The sequence below is a fragment of the Clarias gariepinus genome, chromosome 11 (assembly GCF_024256425.1).
Source record: "Clarias gariepinus isolate MV-2021 ecotype Netherlands chromosome 11, CGAR_prim_01v2, whole genome shotgun sequence".
Classification (NCBI taxonomy): domain Eukaryota; kingdom Metazoa; phylum Chordata; class Actinopteri; order Siluriformes; family Clariidae; genus Clarias; species Clarias gariepinus.
Window position 1 is genome coordinate 25,381,760 of NC_071110.1, and position 12,570 is coordinate 25,394,329.

The 12,570-nt window shown below is 36.8% G+C and overlaps 1 protein-coding gene across 4 annotated transcripts in view; it reads right to left on the minus strand.

Annotated features, from left to right (window-relative positions):
* The window catches only part of mcamb (melanoma cell adhesion molecule b), a 36,872-nt gene that overhangs the window by 12,582 nt on the left and 11,720 nt on the right, over positions 1-12,570 (minus strand). For all 4 annotated transcript variants that reach the window (XM_053507848.1, XM_053507849.1, XM_053507847.1 and 1 more), the window contains exons 2-7: positions 5,051-5,178; positions 4,715-4,946; positions 3,969-4,030; positions 2,474-2,561; positions 2,220-2,396; positions 1,883-2,010 (exon numbers count right to left, since the gene is read on the minus strand). In XM_053507848.1, coding sequence (XP_053363823.1) covers positions 1,883-2,010; positions 2,220-2,396; positions 2,474-2,561; positions 3,969-4,030; positions 4,715-4,946; positions 5,051-5,178 — 815 coding nt within the window. The remainder of the gene's footprint in view (positions 1-1,882; positions 2,011-2,219; positions 2,397-2,473; positions 2,562-3,968; positions 4,031-4,714; positions 4,947-5,050; positions 5,179-12,570) is intronic.

The window sequence follows — 12,570 nt, forward strand, 5'->3', positions numbered from 1 at the left end:
TCGAGAGATTTTGACTTAACATTAATTAAATGTTAATGTTTGAGACGTTATAAAACTGCATAAGCTGTTTCTTCTAACCAGTTTGTCATGCATTTCATTATTCCAACTTTGTATGCTTACAGTATAATACAATTAAATCTAAGTATTTTACAATTATGATTAATCTATTTAGTAACCTAGTTAAACCAGTGTATATTCGATTGACAGCACTAATAACTATTTGGGTTAGATACCTCCATCCACCAATATATAATTATATTGATATGATATTAATTATCCCATTAGGACAAGGAAATAATTTGTTGACAATATTTAATAATATCTTCACATCTTAACAGTAACCTGTTTTGATACTTGTTATAAATTAACAAACATCTATGAAACACAAAGGTGTCAAGTAACGAAGTACAAATACTTCGTTACCTTACTTAAGTAGAAATTTTGGGTATCTATACTTTACTGGAGTAATTATTTTTCAGCCGACTTTTTACTTCTACTCTTTTCATTTTCACGCAATTATCTGTACTTTCTACTCCTTACATTTTAAAAAATAGCCTCGTTACTCCTATTTTATTTTAGCTTGTCATTAAAAAAAAAAAAAACATCCGGATAAATCGCGCCATCCGGAGGGAGCGAATTTGATTGTGGTTGGATGAGAAGTACAAACATACCATTCCGACACCCTATTGGTTGGTACGCGATCCATCGCACCTGCACATGACGTCACGTCACACACTCCAGCAAGAACGCTTGAATAAAATAGCATTTTCGGTTGATAAGGTTGTGATAAGTAGACGAAGATGTCAGTGATAGAGACTCAAGATTCGAGCGAAATGTCACAACCAAGCACCAGCAAGGAAGGTAACATCACCAGAAAGGTAACAGGAATGATATATAATTTTTTTTATATATATTTTTTTAAATTAATCACTTGGATTAATAATTTATTCTGACAGCATTAATGTATATTGTAGACAACCATACAAGGGTAATTGTTACTAAGCCTGCCCTGGGTGCACTAATTTTCTTGTATGTTTCCCTCACAGATTCCTGCAGCTAAGCTTGGATGTACATTTACATTCCAATAAAGGTTACCGATGACATGCCTCTGAAGTTTGACTTTTTGCACTATTAAAATACCTATAGGCAACTAGTTATCATATCTTCTTTTCCATAAAACATGTTAATGCTCAGTAGTACACATATATGGTTCTTTAATGTATTTGCATTGTACTAAAATGCATTCTTTTTCAGTTGCCATATACAGTATCCCAAATCACTATGGCCATTAAAAAATACATTAAAAAAACAACACATTTTTTTTTTTTTTTTATGAGTTAGTGCAGTATATAGGCCTGTGGTACAGCCTAAGCTTTTATCTTCAATGCTTTCCCCCCCCTCATGTTACTTTTACTTTTATACTTTAAGTAGTTTTGAAACCAGTACTTTTACACTTTTACTTGAGTAAAAAGCTTGAGTTGATACTTGAACTTCTAAAGAAGTCTTTTTAAACCCTAGTATCCATACTTCTACTCAAGTAATGGATGTGAATACCTTTGACACCACTGATAAAACATTAGAAAACACACTTCTTATTGTAATGAACTCCACTTCCCTAAGGCTGTACAAACATTTGCATTCAAGTGTTATAATTGCATTCAATCTATTTATAATCTATTTGACATTTTTAAATGAATAACCCAGTTTCACACCTAAAGACATATATTTAGTTTAGAGTGCAAACTTGATGATTATGAATTTCTCGAGAAATATACATCTTAAAAATTATAACACTAGTTCAACTTCTCTTACTTAAGTTACTGCTATAAAACGGTGGTGTTGGCTGGTGTGAATTGCAGCACTGATTAAATATACTGCTTACAGAGTTGTGGGTGAAAGAGAAGACTGGCTGAGGGTATCCGTCTCCTTGACATCTTAGCTCTACGGTGTCACCTTCTTTAACGAGGTGATGAGGGAATTCCTGGAACATTGTAACTTCCGATGATGGATCTGTGATTAAATAAACGAGTAAAAACACATAGCTGTGACATTTTCTGGTCAAGGTTTGGTTGCAATGTACTTTTGATTAATATACTGTACTGTATATCAACTCAATAGAGTTAAATCAACTTATTAGTCAAAAAGCTTCTCAAACACAAACAATAATGCAGCTCTTGCCCATGGTGATATCATTTAGCCTACTCTGAGAAATTTCTTACAGTGGACTGTGATGTTGAATTGGTTGGACTCTATCATTTTCTCTGCCCCGGGACCTGGGTAAGTGACTTGACAATAGAAAAGCGCATCCTTGTCCTCCATCACCGCTGTCAGGTACAGGTCACTGCGTACTGTGATCAAGCCGTCGGAATTCACAGTTTGACTGTTCAGCACTTTAACTAAAACAGAGACACAACACTTAATGAAATTATCAGGATATTTATGACATTGTAACATTATGATGTAATGTATTTACCATTAGATGAGGAGCGTAAAGGAGTTCTGTGTTTGTACCATGTGATCGTGGGGGAGGGATATCCTTTACTGACCAAGCAGGATGCAACCTGACGAAATAGATTGCAGGGGTAATGTTGGGGTAGTGTTGTGCATGTTAACCAAAATGTTATCCACTGTGCAGACTTTTCCCAATGTAGTGGTTATACCTGAGACTCCCTACACGAAGGTTATACAAACTTTAATAGACATATACGCCATATGGACAAAATTATTCGTCCAAACCTGTTAATTATTGAATGTACATGTTTTAATCAACCAGTAAAGGGCATTCTTAATGCTTCAACATACAGTACCAAGACATCTTGAACAATGCTATGCTTCCAACTTTGTGTCATTGTGACCCAGGCCTTCTCGTCCAACATCAGTGCCTGATCTCATAAATGCTCTACAGGATGAATGGGCACAAGTGTCCAAAAACACTCCAAATTCTTGTGGACAGCCTTGCAAGAAGAGTGGAAGCTGGTATAGCTGCCAAAGGGTATCCACATTGCAAGTTTGGTCAAATACTTTTGTCCCTATACTGCATATTGTTGTTATTATCCTTAAATTATTTTGAAGCATACCGATCAGCCATAACATTACCAACACCTAACATTAACACATTAACGTTGATTTTATCAATTATATGCCAAAAAACTAGGGACAAGATAATGTGCACTAATGGCTCAATGGGGATCAAAGGCTAGAATGTCCCATCCAATTCCGAGTCAGAAAATCACAACCACCGTGAATGGGGTTAATTCCAAGGCCTCCAAATTCAGATACCCATTCCAAGCACACATGTGATGCACAGGATCCCATGCTAACACCCCTAGAGGTCCTATGGAGTCATGCCTCTAGGGGCCAAAACTGCCCCGATAGCACAAGAAGAACATACACAATACTAGACTTAGGTTTTTAGGTTTTAATGTCATGGCTGATCGTTTACAAGTGCGGTGAATGCCACTATTGATTAAACAACATATGATGCCCGCCCAAAAAAACGTCAAATTATTAGGCTTCCCCAACAAAGAGAACATTTAAATTACTGGAATTAGGTTATATACTAACCAATGCATTATTAAAATGGGTGAAATGGGATTATAAAAACATCTACTGTACATGCATAATGTGATGAGAACTCTCGGCATTGGGACTAAAAACCTGTGTGGTTACTGAGATGTACTGAATAACCAAGTTATTGACCAGGTGTATGAGTACATTAATATAAATCTATAGTTTAAATACTGTTTTGTGTTAGAGCTTGATATAAATTGATATTTGTAGAACTGACATTCTGCTTTACATTCTATAACAGAAATACAGTAGAAGTAAAATTAAATTAGCAAAGTAGAATTGCAATCAACTATTACCGCTATCAGTTCAGAGATGTTGTTGTGCTTTAAACATGTAGCTTTTTACATTCAGGACATAACTCTGTAGTTATACATGGGAATGCTGAAATACTCCATTACCTTCCTTTGTTCAGAGAGTGAGGCGTAAGTTCCTGGTTCAATCTTAGGGGGAGATGGACTCTCTAAAGGACAAAAGATAGTGACACATTATTTCAGGGGCATTTTCTCAATATTACTATTACAGTAAAGACAAAAAATATGCACTCCAGCTAGTGGAGAGAGGGTAATTATCTAATTATTGTCTATGATAAATACGTATATACAAAGTATGTAGGAAAGGTATGCATGTACTATGAAAAATTTTGACATTTTTGAAGATATAAGAAACATTGCACAACAAAGCCTAAGTCCTCTTTAAAGTAGGCACCTCGCGACCTCACACACTTCTCCCAGGATCTGCAAAATCCTGCCTCATCGTATTTTTATTAAGCTCATTAATAGTCTAAAAATCTTATTCGTTTCAAAGGTGATTTTAGTTTTGAGAAAAGCCAGAAGTCACAAGGGTTAAATCTGGGCTGTAGTGGAGCAGAGTCACCTGGGTGATTTGAGTTTTGCCCTTCTGAATCATTTAAATAGTTTCCACCTAGGAATGTTCAAGCTTAATGCAAAATTAGTCTAAGTTTCCATAATTTCTTATGGGGGAAATTCGCTTTAATAAATGAGTGTTTTGATATAAAAGCATGCTTCTAAACCAAATTATGCTCGCAATCCAAGGTTTCATTGTAACTAAATGGCCTGTCTTTACATACTGTAATATTCACTATTTTGGCTAGTGATGCCACCCTGTAAGGATGGATTTATCTTACTGTACACTTGAAGTTGAGTAAGTCCCTCCCCACTGTCTCCATCCACGTCCACTTGGCAGATGAAGTCACGTGAATCAGCGACTTGTACGGAGGTGATGGTCAGAAGAGAATTTCCAATCGTGCCATCTTGAGAGTGAGAGACCTTTATCCTCCCTAAGTAACCTGTGCCCTGACCCTCAATCACATTGCTGCCACTTTTGTAGTAGATCTGTGTTCTGCTGTTAGCTGGTTTCTAAAACAGGGTAAAAACATACATAGAAATGTATGTCACCAGTGCATGAAAGAGAAATTTTATTTATCTTAGAACCTTTTAAAAAAATGTTCCAGAGGACTTACCACTATAAACCACTGGATTGTCGGTGAACCTGTGGATCCACTCATGTTGTATATGCAGGGGATTTCTGCCATGTCATCCAGAAACACCCCTATTCTGTCCTCCATGCTGACCTCCAGCTTGGCACAGACTGTATATACACACACACACAAAGTCATTCAACCACGAGAGAAGCTTTAAATAGACTATTGAACAGCATGTCAGATGATGTGAACTGGAATTTAATTGTTGATGACTGATCAACGATGGAATGAAAACTCCTTAGTGTATCTGAAGCACGTGTGCACTGTTTTAGAGTCCGGCGGACAACATTCCCATAACAAATGCTTGATATGGTGGGAGCGTAGCAAGAAAAAAAAAAAAAAAGTGATAAGTAGCAGATGAGGGGAAATGCTATGAGTGGAATCCACTGAGCCCACCCATGTGTGTATCAATGTGCACCATTCGAGTATGTCACTCCCCAGTTAGAATAAAGGCTTGATTTACATCACAGTATAGTGACCCACTGTTCATGTCGGAGCCTGGAAATTTGCTGCTCACCCCCCCCCCCATAATTACCCTACAGTTCTGACTGTATATGGAATTGTTCAAGATAAAATAATATCAAAACACTGCACAATTAAAGAATGTATCACGCCGAGATATGTTTATTTACTTCTGATGTTGCTATAATATGCATGAGTGGCTTTTTAGGTCCGTAGTCAATGAAAATGAAGGCCTCCTTCCCTTCAGCCGGCGTTGTGGGATGGAAACTGAGCGTGAAGGATGGCCTCCCATTTAATAAATTTAATTAGTGTTGCACAACAAAAGCATTTCCTGTACATTAGTGATGTTAGCTCAGGACTGGCTTGCTCTGTTGTGTTCATCAGACCTGGAACATCTCTAAAGGCAAGGTCGTACATTACATGGGCTTTTTCAGCACCAATCAATTTAATTCGATGTTTTTCCTGATGCCGCACATGCTAAAAGTACTGACGAACACTACAAAGAAAAGCGATGGCGAGGCTTGCTAGTACTGTCTATGACTACAGCATAGAAGAAATTTCCGAAATATATATTAACGGTCTTTGCATGGCCTTGCATGTAAACGACAAGGAAACTTCTATAAAGCAGCTTTTCACACCCAATCCACTATAACGCTGTAGTGACCTAAGTGTCCGACCTTTTTCCTGTGAACGATCTACCCCAATGTTGCCTCTGCTAAGAATAGGCTCGCAGTTTTTTTGGACTGAAGCAAATGAGTGCCCCTCTTATTCTGTCTGTACTGAGAGGCCAAAGGAGTGTAATTGGCAGCAGCTGGGAGTGAAGAAAGTAATTCACGAAGTCTCGCGTGATGGGAGGAGGGACCTGGGATAGTGTTTTTCACACAAGGCTACTAAATATACATACTGTGCAAAAGTCTCCAAATGCAAATACTTGCTGGAGAGCCTTCAAAAGTCTTCAAAAATGTTTTTACATTAAAAAAATGCTATGAACATCACCGATTGGGGTCATGACTATTAAAATAGTCGAGAGTACAATTAGAAAAAGAAAACATGGTGCCCAAGACTCGTGCACAGTACTGTGCGGTATATAGTTCATTGCTAACATTGACAGTTACAAAGTTACAAAGTTGCTACACTTTTTATGTTAATAAACACAATAAAACATCATTAAACACTCTTCAGCCTGGGCCTGACCATGTACCAAGCCTCATGCCCCGAGTGCCTTGGGATAGACTCCAGACCTCCTGAGACCCTATACAGGATAAGTGGTATAGAAGGAACGATATGCTTGATTATTTAATACTAATTAGGGAATTCATTATTTAGCAGGAATGAGTCGAAAAAATATTCAGTCTGAAAAAATAGCAATGATAAACCAGCTGTCAATCGATTCATTCTGTACTTCATGTTTTTCTTGCTTAAAACCTGGACGATGCTGTAACAGGTTAATATTCCTGTGGACCCGAGAACGATCTTGGATGAAGGCCACAAGCCCGGTTTAAAAGTTTAAACTTCCTGTGATACATTTGGTTTTTAAAACAAAATGAAGAACAAAAGCATCCTGCGAATAACCATACAAATATTTAGCTGTTTCTCTGGTTCCACAATTAAACAGTATGCACATTCTGCTGCTAAACAGCCTTTTGAAATGGGTTGACCTACAGTTAGTGTGTCATATCTGTAACTATGTGCATAAACACAGTGTTTCTGCCGCTGCTACAAGAAGAGTTTGACTAAAAAAGGACTGTAGCTGTAATCACACAAACATTTGTCTTTTTTGAATTTTTTTTTTTTATTAAAATACTAAATTAAAACACCAGATGTTGTGCAATATCACTTTTCAATGACAAACTGCTCTTACTGAATTACAGTCACCAGCCCAATATAAGCACCTTTCACTGTTTTCCTCATTTATACCACAGTCAATACTGGCCACGATACAAAGGTATCAGAACACTCTGTGCATCACAGCTTGCTATGTATAGGGCTAAGCAGGCAAAGAGTTTAAGGTTGTTGGACCGCTCTCCAAATTCCCCAGATCTCAATCCGATCGAGCGTACATGGACAAACAAATCCGATCCATGGCGACCTGCAACCGACAGACATCACGGTACAACTCAAGAGGTCTTGTGGAGTCGTGCCCCGAGGGGCCGGAGCTGTCCCGGCAGCACAAGGGGAACCTACACAGTATTGGGGTTAATAGTTTTGCATTTATTGTTAGGGCTGATAAGAACACTTTTTTTACCAAACTAGGCTCTCTTTAGTTAATCTTCCTACTTTGGAAGTAAGTGATTATACAAAATATGCAACTTAATATCGAGAAACCACAAAATGCAAAAAAAAAAAAAATATTCTGAAGACTTTGTGGTCACGGAAAACTTTAATCATTTATTTGTTAAATACCATGATTTGAATTAATTACTAGGCTAAGATTGTATAAACCAACCTTTATTCAAGTCCCTGTGAATTAGCTGTTACTACAGTAACAATAGTTTATTACAAACAAAAACATTTCTATGAATATAAATAAATATACATGGCCCAAGTCACAATCTGGATTAAAATAAGAAGAGCCATTCATTGCTGTGGTGAACTGGCAGCAGTTCTTTTATCTTCTCATGTCTTAAACAACCATGTCAGGAAGTTGTATATCATGTACAGTATTTCATTCTCAAACATTTTCGCACAAAAATTCCTGACCTTAGTCCAAGTGAAAGCCTTTGGGATGCTCTTGGAATTACTTTACACAGTGATTGTACTCTCCTGACATCAATACAAGATCTTGGCCAAAAAAATAATGCTGCTATGGACATAAAAAAATTTTGTTTAATGTGAATGTGTGCCATAATCAAAGCAATTTAATGAAATGTTTGGGTGTGCCACTTTTTTTTGCCAGGTAGTGTATGAGGATAGCACTGTCGCCCTGCACCTTCAGGGTCTGGGTTCGATTCCTACCTTGGGTCTGTGTGGGTTTGCATGTTCTCCACATGCTTGGAGGGTTTCCTCCCAAAGTCCAAAGATATGCAGATTAGGCTAATTGGTGTTTTTAAATTGCCCTTAATGTGTAAATGAGCGTGTTATTTCTAGTGTGTGCCCTGCGATGGATTGGCACCCCGTTCAGGGTGTACCCCGCCTCATGCCCCGAGTCACATGGGAATATAATTAGCCAAAATAAGAAATCTCCATAGGCCCCCAAGATTTATTTAGCAGTGATATGTAATGTGTGACATTGCAGGTCTAAGAATAAACTGTATCAGTTGTGAGTGACATTCACATGGAAAGGTTATGAGGTGTGTGTGACGTAAAGCTGGTCACTTGCACCAGCTGTGTTTATCCGAATGAAATCACACTAATTATCTGTGACGGAAATGAATCCCCTGGCATTTTCTTAAACAGTTCTGTGCACAATTACTGTATCACAACTGTTTCAGTTTCACTACAGCCAATCTTTTAACTTGTAGTACAGGTCATAGTAAGAAGCGACGGTTTAACATTAGGAGTTCTGCTTGTCCTAACAAAGTTTACATGAGTTTCTTAAGCGATCTCGTTTTCTTGCAACTCTTCCTGTGGGCTACACAAAATGGCCTTTGAGTCTGAATGTGTTTCTAATCGATAAAATCGATAATTATCGATAATGAAATTCGTTGTCAACGAATGCCGTTATCGATTAGTCGGGCTGCTCACGTCACTGAGGAGCGTGACCACAAGATGCAAAAATACACACAGATACACAGCCGCTCGCGCAATGGAGGTTACAGAAGCGTCTGCAGAAAAAAGCGCGCGCCCCGAGTCCTCCAAGGTATGATAGCAATTTACATTAAACGCCTCTAAGAAGACGGTAACCTGCACGCTATGCAAGACCGAGCTTTCATGGCATGTCATGCACCAACACTTAAAGAGAAAACATGACAATAACATTGTCATAAAAACAATAGATTTTGCAATACGATAAAAAATGTATACGTATACAGCGAAACGCGTCTCCGTGTGGACAGGCCCTGAATAACAGTAGAATATTACATTTAGTGATTGTTGTGGTTTTCAGCGAATGCAAATAACAGTATATTTGTGACTATTAGCTTTTTGTATTTCTACAGTTTTTTTTAAAGTCCACTACAAAGTTAACTTGTAATTTACTGTGGTTTTACTTATGCATACATCATTTTATTATACAAAATTACATTATTTTAGCTGTTTTTTTTCAAAAAATATATCAGTGTATTTTTTTTAACTATATATATATATATATATATATATATATATATATATATATATATATATATACTGTATATATTATATACTACATTTCATTTAAGGTTTAAAAAGGTCAAAATTAAAGATTATTTAACTCTATATGTGGCTTTTGCATTTTTAAAAGTTTATTTTTATACATAAATAATACTTTGATTTATGTTTTTTTTTATAATTATAAGCAAAATATCAAATTAAAGAAGCGGTTAGGTTTTATACGATTAATCGAAAACATAATTGCCCAACTAATCGATTATCAAAATAATCGTTAGTTGCAGCCCTACATTCTACCCTGCAATGTAATGAGGTCTAATCTGATGTATACTCAGAATCTGAAAAATCAACACTCTTCACTATTAACGTAATGAAATCCTTTATCTACGGTCTACACAAAATGTATAAAAAATCTATTCTGTGCCAGCCAGGTCCCTACAGTCATTATTTCTCTGTAAAAAACAAACTATCCGACTGCCACCCTCTCCTCTCCTCCTTTTTATTTCTACCCATCCACACAAAGATGCCATACATATTGTAAGATTTTTTTTTTTATGTAAACCAAGCGAAGATATTACGAGACGATACATAACCACGGTCATGATAACCAATTTCAGTTTATAACATGACAACAGTATGACTTAATGTGTGAATTACCAACAGCTGCATTATTTCAACACTAAATTAAAACATTAGCTTGTTGCTGTTGTGGGCGGCACGTTGGTGTAGTGGATTAGCACTGCCGCCTTGCACCTCCAGGGTCTGGGTTTAATTCCCGGCCAGCCTCGATTCCCATCTCTGTGCACATGGAGTTTGCATGTTCTCCCCGCGCTCTGTGGGTTTTCTCTGGGTACTCCGGTTTCCTCCCACAGTCCAAAGACTAATTGGCGTACCCAAATTGCCCATAGTGTGTGTGCCCTGCATAATGGAACCCTGTCCATGGTGTACCCTGTCCTGTCACCTCCTGGGACAGGCTCCAGACCCCCCGCGACCCTGAATACAGGATAAAGTGTGTAATAAAGTGTTGCTTTTGTTGGTTATAATTAAAAAGAAAAAGTTCCTGTTATCTAAGTTAATATTAAATAAAATTAGGAATATCTTTCAACTTTGTAAAGGTCACAGATCACATAAACCTGTAAAAATTATACGTTCATGTTTTTGTTTTTTTTGTGGACTCTGTGTAGCATAATTTAGGCCATTACACATAAAGCCTTTATCTACAGTAATTAGAAATTATAAAATGTGCTACTGAATAACTTTCCCTTTAATTCACACAAATGGCATTAACAACCGAATGATTTAGATAAGTTACCTTTTAAGCTTTATCACTTAAATCTAGAAAAAGAAAAATACATTTATGTAGTAAAATTGGAACGCAAATACAAATACTGCAAATATAATAGTGTGAACAATTAAAATTTTATATGACAATAATATGGTATTGTTTCCCCTAAAAAATGCAATATATGCATCTGCAATCACAATCCATTTTTTTTAACAAAATCCTTGGTGCAATTCTCCAAAATATAAACAAGTAAGCAATCTGGAAGCTGTAAAGGTGTTTTAATATGCACAATATGCTAATCATTTAGGTTACAACAATGGATACCATTTAGTACATTTACTACATGGATACCATTTAGTAAAATCTGCATCACAAAAGGAATGTACTGTAACATATTTTTTAATTTGAAATCGTAAATCGATCACGGGGATCCCTACGGAAAACATTCCCCATCAATATAACCGTTGAACAGTGTATAACTAAAGGTAAACATTTAATGAAAAATCTCAAGATCCAGCGCTGTGTGACTCAATAGTAGCCAGCTGTGAATGAGTAATGACTCATAATTGCACCCAGAAGAGGATGGGTTCCCTTTTGTGTGTGGTTCCTCCTGACTCGAATGTTGTGTACTTTGTAAAGCTGCTCTGTGACGACGTCTATTGTGAAAAGCGCTTTGGAAATAAAATTGAATTGATTTATAAACTCATTACCAGCATAGAGATACTTTAACCCACAGAGCACTGTTTTCACTATAATTAAATTCATTTCTTCATTTGTAAATCACTTTTAACAAGAAATAAAGAGAACAAAGGTTAAGAAAAACATCCTGACGCTTTGTAAGGAAGAAACCTTGAAACAAAACAGATCCTTCAATGAAATCCATCTTTCTCTGTGCAAGGTTATGAAAAGGGATAATAATAAGCAGGCCATAATAAAAATTTAAAAAGTGCACAGTAATAGCAAAGCTTGAGGAAATAATTGAAGAAAGACATAATAGGAGTCTCTCATGGTCAAATGTTTTTTAAAAATATATTTATTAGTTGCTAAGGCTGAATTTAACACTGTAATATTAGTAAAGAGACGATTAAAATTGTGACAATATTTTATGACCAGGGAGAAAATACTAAGGCAAGCAGCTGCTGATCTCTCGCAGCCTCTTACATGACAAAAGAAGGAAACAACACCATTGACCTCTGGTCTAAGTTATGGCGATTATTAGTGAGTCAGTCATAGCAGGATATCTGAAGTATATACATACTTTTGTGTAGGGTTTCTATTAATAATTTGCACCCCTTTTCTTCAAATGTGATCATTTAAAAATCAATGAATGCCAACAAAATGTTATTTTGTTCGAAACCGCCTGGACTTCAGGCGGTAAATGACTTTTGACTTCGTGTGGAATGCGGTCAGTTCTCATGCACAGCTTGCTAACTACTGAAAAAGGTCGTCGTTGACATAGCTAATGTACTATATCTTAAGTGCACTTAGCGCTGGTCTCTGAGGACTT